General features: G+C 41.2%; 1 protein-coding gene across 1 annotated transcript in view; it reads left to right on the top strand.

The window, feature by feature from the left end:
- The first annotated feature begins 669 nt into the window (after positions 1-669).
- Positions 670-12,079, top strand: part of CPB2 (carboxypeptidase B2) — a 49,691-nt gene continuing 38,281 nt past the window's right edge. Inside the window, exon 1 of the mRNA XM_045867531.3 lies at positions 670-789. Coding sequence (XP_045723487.1) covers positions 716-789 — 74 coding nt within the window. The 5' untranslated portion in view covers positions 670-715. The remainder of the gene's footprint in view (positions 790-12,079) is intronic.

Genomic DNA, 12,079 nt, shown 5'->3' with positions numbered 1-12,079 from the left:
TTACAGAGGTAAGATGTAGCCTCATGCCAGACAAAATATTATAAGTAAGATGCTACCTTCAGAATGACATGTGATGAGCTTTGATTGAGATAACGGCCTTATGGTGACCTTTCCTAAATAAACATGATTCAAAGCAACCTGATTTTTTATTGCTCAGAGAACTCTCTAGGATATAACATTCCTATTCTCTTACAGGTGGGCCGATCACTCCATATGACCAAGGAAAAATTTATTTAAATGGAGAATCTATAATCCTCTATACAAGCTCTCCTTCTCAGCCTTGTAAGAGCCACAAAGTTGAGAAACTCACCTTCTATGTCTTCATCTAAGTTGAAAATGTTGAAAAAGACAGAGACAAGGGAAGATCTCTTTAGTACTCCACTGGAGACCTCCCTCAGCATGGGTTACGAGCCATTAGTCAATACTCTAGGGCTATTTTTCTTAAAAAAAAAAAAAAAGACACATTTCTGCAACTTCACTATACTTTTAGTCTTGGCCTCATCTTCCCTGAGCAGTTAAATATTTCCTAGATAGTAGAAAGTAAGAATGACTCTCATCATACTTTATCTTTTAAAGGTGGAAATAGAAGCTAAGTCAATTGATCACAGAAATGAGAGGGAACATGCCGTTATATTTTAACCAGTGTGTAAAGAAGGCTCTTATGTAACCAGCCATCTGGGTCCTTCTCTTTGTTTTTCAGCAAATTGCTGTTGGGATGAAGCTTTATAGCTTTGGAGTTCTTGTAGCCATCTTCCTCTTGTGTGAGCAGCATGTCTTCGCTTTTCAGAGGTAACCCAATAGAATCTTAAATGGTGGGGGGCCGTTTTCCTCACTTGTTTGCCCCACATGGAATCTAGTCAGTGCACTAACCTGGGGGGCAAAATGTTAGAAGTTTGAAGGTCAGCTCTTTCAGAAACTTTCCATGTTGCCCTGACAAACAGTACATTTTAGTGTAATAAGGATCTCACTAGATCTAGGGTCTTTTTTTGTCTTTTCTGGCTCTACTTTTATTACTGAGAGAAACCTGGATGATATGTATGTCCAGTGGCTAGGGAGATTAAGAAAATAGAAGCTTTTATAAAAATAATTATTTACACTCTAACACATCACATGACTTACTTTTTTTTGTCTTCACACACAAAATATATTAACTAGGTAATTTGTATTAACCATGAATAATGTAACTATGGGTAACTATGAATATTTTCCTCTTGTACATGGAACACAGGAAGAAGAGGAAGGTAAAGGTATGAAACAGGAGGTTTAGGTTGGGCATGGGTATTCACAAGGGATATGACAGGAAGAACGCATATATGAACGTATTTAATTCTTACTTTGCTTAGTTGAATGATTCCCTGGAGATTTTCTACTATAAACCACTTAGAAGAGTACAAATGAACTTGTGTTCTAACACATATAATATATGGCAAATAGTCCCAGGCTACATGTAAATTGTAATGTATTAAGTAGTGAACTCGTAGACTTTTAAAATTGATATTATTTCCTTTGGAATTATCTTTTTTTTCCCCTGTGTTTTGCTTCTGTGATTCTTCTCTTCTCTTCTCCCATTATCTCAATTTGTCTCAAGACAAATGCCTCTCCCCATTTAGTAAATAGTAAAGAGAGAAAAAACGTACCAGGGACAGGAAAATTCTGTCAAAAATACTTACCTTGGGGCACCTGGGTGGCTCAGTCTGTTAAGAGACTGCCTTCGGCTCAGGTTATGATCCTGGGGTCCTGGGAACGGTGCCCTGTGTGGAGGTTCCTGCTCAGCGGGGAGCCAGCTTCTTCGTCTCCCTCTGCTCCTGCCTCCCCTCCCCTCTTTGTGCTCTCTCTCTCAAATAAATAAATAAAATCTGTAAAAAAAAATATTATTCTGAGTCAGAAAGAACCATGGGACAGCATTTAAGAAAACAGAGCTTGACTTGAGAGCCTGACGCTGTGTTTATACATCATCACTGATTCTTTTTTGTTCAATATGATTGTCAAGTGTCATGCAACAAAGTCCATCACCAAATAATGATTGTTACTGATTCGACATGGCAGTCAAATTGCTGGAATAATTGGTGACTTATATCTCTATGCGTTATCAATAAATAAGATGACTATAATTTCTAAGGTCCTTGCCAGTTCTAATATCCCATAACTTGGTGATTGGCTTTAATTAAAGGTGGGGGAGAGGGAAAGAGGAAAACTGGTATGAGCATGTCAGGTGGGTACTGTAGACAGCGGCAGTTATCATCCACCGGGAGGGGAAAAGGAAGGGACACATGGCTGTATAGTACCAGTGTTGTCTCATGCACTGGGCCCCGCGCTTAGAAATGTTATCTCATTAAATGCCTGCAATCCCACACCCTAGGAATCTTGATGGCGACACCTTACAGAGAAGGAAACTGAGCCCTAGGAAGGATAAATCATTTGACCCAAATCAAACAATAAGTGTAGAGTTTGGATTCGAACCCATGTTCGCCTCATTTCAACTCATTTCACTGAATAGCATTGCCACTAAAAATCTAGAAATTAGGACGAAAGCTAATCTGATGGAGGTCAGATTTAGAAACAGTGAGCCTGCAGAGAAGACAGGTGGTCCAGAATGCAGCCTGGGAGAGGGATGGGCTGGAAGTTCAGCGTCAGGGTCCTCACCTGCAGTGGGTCTTTGGTGGCGTGGGGCCTGCCCCTTGGCAGCCGGCGGCCGCAGAGCATGGCGGCTCACGCACGTGCCACCGCCTGGATCATATCATGAACTGAACCCCTAGATAAGACAATCATTAGTAAGGTACTTCCAAAGCTTTACCATGTCGCTTCAAAATGAGAAAGCATATAACAGTTTAGTGGAACTAAATATTACACAAATAAAGGACTTAGGCAAAAAAATAGCAAAGAAATGAATGAAGATATTCCTTCAGGCACGGCTTTTCTTACTATTTCTTGCTTCAGCATATACTTTGGAGTCTGATCGATATCTATGCTTGAAGAGAGGAATAAGAATATGACTATATTTTAACCAATCACATGGTATTGAAAATATTGTCCGTGTGTATTGAGGAAGGGCGAGCTGCAGCTTTGTGGGCAGATACATATCTGATTCCTCTCTCCCATCCCTCCACCAGAAAGAACATTCCAAACTCTTCTTTCTGTGAGTAAAAATATATATATATATTTTTTTCCCAACTGTTTCTGAGCTCTGCTTTTCCAGGAAGAGCCTATTACTGAAGCTAGAACGGAAATCTAATTTCATTCAGGGCGAGAGACTTTGATGAATTATTTCTGGGGGCAAGAATACAACCCCTTCTAAAAAGAGCTTACAGTCTGGCTTTTCCCTAAAGCTGTTCTCTGTTATTGTTTTTTTGTCATGATCATTTTCCTAATAACACTTTGTATTCAGGCAATCTCTTACTGGCTGATTTGTAGGTGCATTTTGATACATCTTATCAGCGAAATGCCCCAGAACGAGAACGAGAAAAGTTTTAAAGGCATTAATACCATATGCCAAAGAGAAAAGCAGCCAAACAAACAAACAAAAACCAAAGCATGTCTCCGAGGTCACGTGCTGTTAAAGGCCAAACACCATAAAGGGCAAAAATAAAATCCTAGCAAGAACCTTGTAAACAGAGACATTAAATGTATTGTGCTCTGATGACCTAGGAGCAGCCTGTCAGCGGAGGCGATTTATTTGAAACAGGGAAGGCGGGGGTGGGGGGGGGGTGGGGGGGGCGGGGGGGGCGGGGGGGAGTACAAAGGGAAGAAGGAAAAAGAATTGGGAGAGTGGAGAATGGTTGAGGAGCGAGGGCTTCTGAATTATTAATAGACCACAGGACTTGTTCCTTCTGTCAACTTCATACACGATCTGCCACCTGGAGACCAGTTTATTCTCTTTCCCTTAGCTCCCCCTGATATATTATTTTCATCTTAAAGAACAGGGGACTGGCGGCCTTAAAACACTGTAATGCATAAAACAAAATTGCAGCCTCGAGCGCTGTTCCATTGTTCAGAGGCATCTCACCAGCTTTTCAAATTCAAAAATAATCTTTCAGAACTACGGCAAATGTGAACCTTCTTCTGTAAACCATAGCAGGGGACAGAGCTTGATGAGAATAATCATATTCTTAGAGGGGAAGCAACAGAGGAAAGCTGTCAAGTATTAAAATCTTGGGATCTGGAGATAGCCCCAGAGCTGTGACTTACTAGTTATGCAGCCTTGGACAATTTACTTGTCCTCTTGGAAATTCAGTTTATTTTTTGTGTAACATGACCTGTTATTTCACTGTGCTTACACTTTTCACTCGATATTTGGTGCAAGACTATTTTTTTTTTTTTAATCTTCAATTGGCTATCGGTTAAATCCTCTAACTGTATCACTTCAGAGATGCAATCAAAACATTTCTTTATTTTCTCATCTCCCTTTGCCCTATTATGTTCCATGTGGTGGAGTAATCTTTCTTTGCCCCTACATGGAAAGTGTGCAAATACTGACTTTTTAGTCCACTCTTTTTTTTTTTATTATTTTAAAGATTTTTATTTATTTACTGACAGAGAGAGAGATAGCTAGAGCAGGAACACAAGCAGGGGGAGTGGGAGAGGGAGAAGCAGGCTTCCTGCCAAGCAGGGAGCCTGATGTGGGACTCGATCCCAGGACACTGGGATCATGACCTGAGCCGAAGGCAGACGCTTAACGACTGAGCCACCCAGGCACCCTTTTTAGTCCACTCTTAAGTAACTGATAATTTTGGGGTCGTGTTAACATGCAAACAATCTCGAAGTAGAAACTAGAATATTGGGTCCATTCAAGGTATTATTCAAATGTCAGTTTCTATAGGAAAACAACTCCTCACCCCCTCTCCATACACACCCCTGACTCTTTTTCTCATTTGCCCTTTTCTTGGGTTTTAACTTCTTAGGAATTTTTCAGATTCCTTTGCTGAGGAATTCTCCAGACCAGGGATAGATGCTTCTCTCACTAGGTGGCCATTTGTGACTCCATGTTTCACCCCTAGGAATCTTGCCTTCACCCCCACGTTCTTGCCCCTGTAGGCGGCATCTGAGTTATAACTACTTGCCCATGAAGTATTTCTTCTTTTGATTTTAATCACTGTCCAACCAACTGGAGACCAGCCACATGCATGTTTAGCTGGCTTGGGAGCAAGCCAGGCACCAGTCCCCGTGTCCCTAAGCTTGAGGAAACATGTTCAGACTTTCTCATTACCCCTTGAAAGTGCCCCCTACTAGCTGGAGATGAGGGAAGTAACACCTCCAAACTTCATCCTCTTTGGGAGAAAGGGTACTGACAAGACTGCAACAACTTCCTGCAAAGAAATATTGTCACAAATCTTCTCCCTTTCTCCACTCTGACCAGCCTTCAGAGCCTCTTTCTGATGAAGTAAGGGGGCGCTGAGTCAGGAAACTGATTTTCAGAAACTATGTAAGCTCTACATAAGGTGACCTGACTGACCCTCATCCCATTTCCTAATTCTATTGTGTTGGCGCTTGGGCCAAACGGGTGGAGACAGGAAGAGTCTGGCTCACCACAGTTGGAACCTGGACACATTAATATATTTTATGGTGCAGTTTTACCCTCATCATTTTAGTCCTCCACACTTCCTGATTTATTTTTCTATAGTTCCTTAAATTTTTTTCTCCTTAAGAAAGAGGCCCATTGGGATAACACATTTTTTACCTTTACTTTTTCTTTTTTTCTCTTTTCTGTTGACTAACTTTGGTCAAATACATTAGAAAAATGCCCTTACCTTCTAGTCAACACAACACTTCCCTTACGTGGGATTGAAATGTAGCCTGTTGGAATAATGGAGAGCGCATTGCTGGGTAAAAGGCATCCCATTTCATTGTTAGCTTAAGCTAACACAGTTAGCTTAAGAGTGAACAGAGTTCACTCTCAAATTATGATTTACTTATATGAGTCTCCACTTCTTTATACTTCACATCAAAAGAGAGCTTTGAGTTTTTCACTCTTTGGCTCAAATACCCCAAATGGGGCCCAACGACCTTATAAATAAGGGCCACAATCCTGACCCCAGCTTTTAAGACTCTCAGTGGTCAGATCCCATCCTGCCCATTCATCCTGCTTTTATTTCCTGGTACATCCCAACAGAAGCCCTATATTCCTGCCCATGCGGATCACTTGCCATTCCTTCAGCTCTGCTTTCGCTTTTCCACTTATGTACAGTACTTATGCCATTTCTTCTCCAATTCATCTGCCAAACTTCTACCTATCTCAGTCTAATATCCCTATATTTACCATATCTTGCCCATCTCAGAAGTCCAGCTCAAAGTGTCTCCATTCTCTGATGACCTCAGCCCCCAATAACTTCTGACTTTGTATTCTTAGAGAATACAAACTCATAGTGCACTTCACATGTTTTATCCCACATAGTAGACCCCTGTATCTGTTGTGGGTTAGTTTCCCCAGGAAGCAGGCTCTGAGATAGAGATTTGTATGTAGGACGTTTCCTCGAAAGCGATCTTGGGACCAACATTTGTGCAGGAATGAAGGAAAGAGAACTGGATGAGGAGAAACTGAAAAATGACACAGTCACATGAAGCCCTGGGATCCCTAAAGCTGAGTTGTCCGTGCAAAGTTGTCCCACGCTGGGGCAAGGGCATATATATATATATATATATATATATATATATATATATGTAGTATATAACCCATACTTATTAGTCAGTGGAGGTGGACTATACCTGGGAGGGGGCATGACCTTGGCAACATGTCCTTCTTCAGTCAAGGAAAAGTCCTAGAAACGGACTCGAGTGACCACAGCCAACACCTGCAGAAGCTGGGGAAACGAGAGTTCCTTCCTGCGTGGGGACCTGCACAGCACAACATGGCGTCTCCTATAGTCCAGCCCTTGTGCCACTCAGATCAATCTGCTTCCAAAATAAGCTTTGGGAGCAGCTCCTCTGGATTCTGGTTGCTCTCTTTTGCTGGAGGAAACACACAAGAGGAACATTAGTGGGATTAACTGCAGCCCACCATAGCTATACCTCGTCTTGAGACAATAACCAATACTCATCTTTTTTCTTTTCTACAATCCATTCTGCTTCCCTCTCACCAGGGCTTACCGTGGTCTAGGTGACTTACCTGGTGAGATGACCCAGCCCCTTGACCTTCAAGGGTCAGAGCCTCCAATCACCATGTCCTTTTGGGCTATGACTGTTGCATTTGTCCATATACATCAAAATTGGACGAGGGAGTATTACAGATGCCTAAGTTTATCATCTACGTACCAAATGTGTTCTTCCCTGCCAGCGTAACTGTATGTGAATGCAGCCCTCAATATCCTCCTGATGATCAAGGTCACTTACCCCTTCCAGCATAACTCCTCTCCTTCCTGATAATCTTTTGGGACAAGGAGACTGAAATGACTGGGTAACTGCAACAGCAGTCAGCTTAATAAGACTCTTGCCATGACCCCTGTGGGAGTTGTTCCTCTTCTGGGAACCAGAACTTTTAAATTTATAGAGCCGTATTTGTAGATTGCAAGTACAAATTCCCCTAATTCACCTGGAATGGTGGTGAATAAAGCCACTTCAGCTTGGTTCCGGGAACCCTGTATTCTAACTTGTGGAGACACCACACCATATAATGATTATTGGTTTAAAACTGCATCCTGGAAGACGTTGCCCCTTTCCAAGCTAGCACCTCAGATAATCCATTCTAATTGCTATATGTGGCTAGCTGCTTCTGGGTGATGTGGTATGTGATATGTCCAGTGGATCCCATGGAGGTGCCCATTCTGCACCTCCATTGTTGTAAAGTGGATTCCTTAATCGGATACAGTGTTAGGTGGGATCCTGTGTGGATCAAACATTATATAAGTCCTGCTATGGTAACATTAGTTGAGACCCTGCAAGTCAAAGAGGCAAATCCAGACCCGGAGTGGAAGGGGACCAAAGTAGGCAACGTCTCCCCAAGTGGTTGCTTGGTCTCTTCGTGGAATGGTGCTGATTAAAGGGCTTGGTTTCGGTTTCTATTGCTGTCAAGTTGGACATTTGGCAGCAACAGTTGCTCTATCAATCTTGGTGAGTAAGAACCCATCCTGTTGGGCCATGCAAAACTTCCCATCCTCGCCATCATGGCTATTCTGTTCACGCGCCCTTTGTGCCAGCATTGGGGTGACTGTTGACAGAGGCTGGCTGACATCAACTGCCTAATCATTTTGTTTACATAGTTAGCTAGTGCCTGTTGTTTGGTGGGTGCTCTCTGTTAGGGGTTACAATGTGATACAAAGATCTCCACACTTTCTTCCCACTTCCCTAGTCCTCCAAGAAGCAGACACCAAGTTAGAATTAGACATACAAGAGATGTATTGAGAAAAATGCTTGAGAGGAAGAAATGAGGAGGGGACAAGAAGAGGCTCTTGGGAGAGACATAAAACTGCAATGCTGATTTAATCCCTGTGGAGGAAAAAAGGAAGGAAGGAAGGTGGAACACAGAAGGTCTTAGATTGTAGTGCAGTTCTAAGAAAGTTTTTGCAAAGTTGATAAGACGGTTCTTGAGCTAATGTCATCCATCCGAAGAGCCCCTCCCCACCATCTTTCAGTAATGAGCCTGCCTTGGTATCCCCACCTTGCTCATTATTAGCTGTCCACTATGGACCCATCTGGTTTTTGTGAAAGCCAGACTAATGAATTTAAAGTGGATTTGTAGAAACCACCACCCTTGCATCTTTAGGTCTTTAAGGGTGGCACTAATATCTGCCATTTCCCCCAGAATGCTTCTTGGTTTGTTTGGGACTTTTTTCCTTCTCCTGGCTGAGGGTGAGGGCTTCATCTTTTGGCTTTTCCCACTATGATAGCTCTTACTTTACAGGCAAGGAACTGATGTGGGGGTTCTACCAATTACCAAGTATGTCCATCTCAGTTTTACATTTGGGGACCAGGGATATGATCATTGGTGGGTCCATAGACCCAGTGCCTCCACCAAGAGCTGGACCTAGACTAGCACTCCAGATCTCCAGGTGTCAGTGTCAGCTTGGACCCTGCATCCAAAAGACCTCAGAATGATCGAGTATTCCCCTTTCTCCAGTGTGCAGAGTTCCTGAGTACATTTTCATAGGTTGCTTTGGGAAGGGACAGAGGAAGTAATGATCGTATACCCTTTCTATACTGTTGCAGGGTCTTTCCTTGGGGGCCTCGCCTCCCCACTTCAGGAAAGAAATTCTGGGTCTAAGAACCTACATCTGGAAACTGGGCAATGGATTGTGACTCTTAATTGGGATAGCTGGCCTTAGCTTCTCTCATATTCATCCTTGATTTATTTCGATTGTAAAGATTGAACAATGCTTTTGTTGGCTGCCATTTATCTTGCCCCTGAGAACTCTATGTTCTTTTAACTAACTCTATAGCTTTCTGTGGATCATGTTCTTCTGGGCCCAACTTGTCAAGGATGGTTAAACACTGCCACCTGGCTTCTATTGTATAACGATTTCGCCACCCCCATTGCTATGGGAGAGCTCAGTTCTGTAATGTCATCTCTTACTTTCAGCCCTCAGAATCTACTCCCACCTCTCCTCCTACCCTCGTAACTGGTAGCTAGGGTTAAGTCATGACATAATCTGGTGGCACAAGTGCTGAGTATGTTAATAAAGGAGAGGGATTATATCTCCAAAGAGGTACACTCACCCAAGATACAGGATTTGACATTCTAGTTAGATCCTTGGGAGGTGGTGCTAATTGCTGCTAGGATTTTTTTTTTTTTTTTTTTTGGAAGCTTGGAGAAAACAGTGGCCTACATTTAGTGAACTAGAAATGCCAGAGCTATTATGGCAGATGGTGAAAGAAAAAATAAAAAAAATTTTTAGAACAGGACATGCTAGAATGAAAATACTATGAAAGACTAGAAAACCCACTATACTCCCCTGATGGGCTCAGAGAACATTTAAAAACAACAAGGAATGTTCTAGCAAAAGGGTCATCAGCAGTATAAGAAGCTTGGCAGTGATTTTTTCACAGTTAGAGTAACATTTTAATAGTTTCCCCCCCGATTAAATAAAATAAGAGCTTTTTTTGGTTAATTAGTTATACGGAAAGGCATAAAATTGGGGAGAAAAAACACCGAGATTTCATCACCCTGAGAAAACATCATTAACATTTTGGTGATCATTCTTTCCTGTGTTTCTCTATACATTTATATACACCCTTGTATAATTTTATATTTGTCGAATATCAGATCTTCTATTGGAACTGTAGAGTCCTTTCTTTTAAAAAACAATCTTATCACCTCCCCCCACTTCTCTCACCTACCCAGTCTTTCAATGGCCATCCCCCACCATCCAAATCAATGTTAACTATGTGCTGCTTATTCATTCATCACTTTTCTCCTGCTTTTAACACATGTAATTTTCCTTTTTCTTTCTAATGTATTTTTTTTTTCACAAAAATGGGATATTTTATAGACTTCTCCATATCTTGTTTCTTTCTCTTAGAATGTCATGTAAGTCTCCTGCAAGTTAACTGTTATAAATCTAACTCATTCTTTAGGACTACAAAACATTCCAGAATGTGCAGACATCACCATCATTCAACAATTCTGTTACTGAGAAGCATTCATGTGGTTTCCAGGTTACTATGAATGATCGCAGTACCTACCCTTTAATATATTTCTTCAAGCACTGGTTGAATAATGTACACTAACACTGTACCAGGGATTGACATAAAATTTCCTAGTCTCTTTTTTCTGTGAGCTGGTCTTTCCCTCTTCTGAAAATCAAGTCTCCGTAGACTTATTTCCAGAATCTAAATCTTTTAATTAGGATTTCTAAAATAAAACCACCCTCCATTCTGCTGTCAAAGTTATTCTTATAAATCACAAGTGATGTCCTTTTCTTAACTCCTAATTGCCTACAAGATAAAGACCAGATTTCTCAATGTGCATTCAAAGCCTTCTCTAGAGGAGGATGAAAATAAGTTTTCCAATTAATTTCTGTCTAGCTACTATCCCATCCTACACTTGGCAACAAGGAACAGCTTGCTATTTCCCCAAAAGTGCCTTTTTGTCTCCTGCCACAGGGTCTTTCCACACTCTAACTTACCCAATCATCTCTTCCATAATGCCTTCGCTAATAATGACAAGCATAAGTTGTCATAACCTCTTTTGCACTTCCAGAGCTCTTGTTACATTTTTTTAATAAAAATTTTATTTGGAATAATTTTAGATTTACAGAAAAGTTGCAAGATATTACAGAGAGTTCCTCAGTTTCCCTCACTGTTAGCATCTTACATTACCATGTTATATTTGTCAAAACTAAAAATCCAACATTGTTAACACTATTACTATTATCTAAACTCCAGACTTTGTTTGGATTTCATCAGTTTTTCCACTAATGTTCTTTTTCTGTTTCAGGATCTAATCTAGGATACAATGTTGTATCTAGTCATCATGTTGCTGATATTCAATTTTTAAGTGCATATATATACATATATAGAGAGAGAGAGAGAGAGAGAGTCCAGTTTTTTATTTATTTCTGGCAGGAGAGTAAACCTAGTCCTTGTTTCTCCATCTTGACTAAGAGCAAAATCTAAGATTAGTTTTGTTTTGGTTTTGTTTTTGTTTTTGAGAGAGGGAGAGAGAGAATCTCAAGCAGGCTCCATGACCAGTGCAGACCCCGATGTGGGGATGGATCCCACAACCCTGAGATCATGACCTGAGATGAAATCAAGAGTCAGACACTCAACCAACTGAGCCACCCAGGCACCCCAAAGTCTAAGACTAGTTTTATTTTTTTTTAATTTTTAAATGATTTTATTTATTTATTTGAGAGAGAGAGAGACAGCATGAGCAGAGGAGAGGGGCAGTAGGAGAAGGAGAAGCAGACTCCCCGCTGAGCAGGGAGCCCAATGTGGGGCTCGGTCCCAAGACCCCAAGATCATGACCTGAGCCCAAGGCAGACACTTAACTAACTGAGCCACCCAGGCGCCTGCTAAGATTAGTTTTAAATAAAGAAAGAGCAAAACATTTTCTTTGTGATCAAAAAAATATTTAACCCACATTTCAAGAATAATATTTGTCTGAAAATAAAAGAAAAACTTCTTTAAGTTAAAAAATGGGCCCCGTCTGGCA

The sequence above is a fragment of the Mirounga angustirostris genome, unplaced genomic scaffold (genome assembly GCF_029215605.1).
Source record: "Mirounga angustirostris isolate CCGP_5_RB_7025 unplaced genomic scaffold, mMirAng1.0.hap1 SCAF_3, whole genome shotgun sequence".
Classification (NCBI taxonomy): Eukaryota; Metazoa; Chordata; class Mammalia; order Carnivora; family Phocidae; genus Mirounga; species Mirounga angustirostris.
Note: the sequence above shows the minus strand (reverse complement) of the source record. Positions and strands in the feature narration are given on the sequence as shown.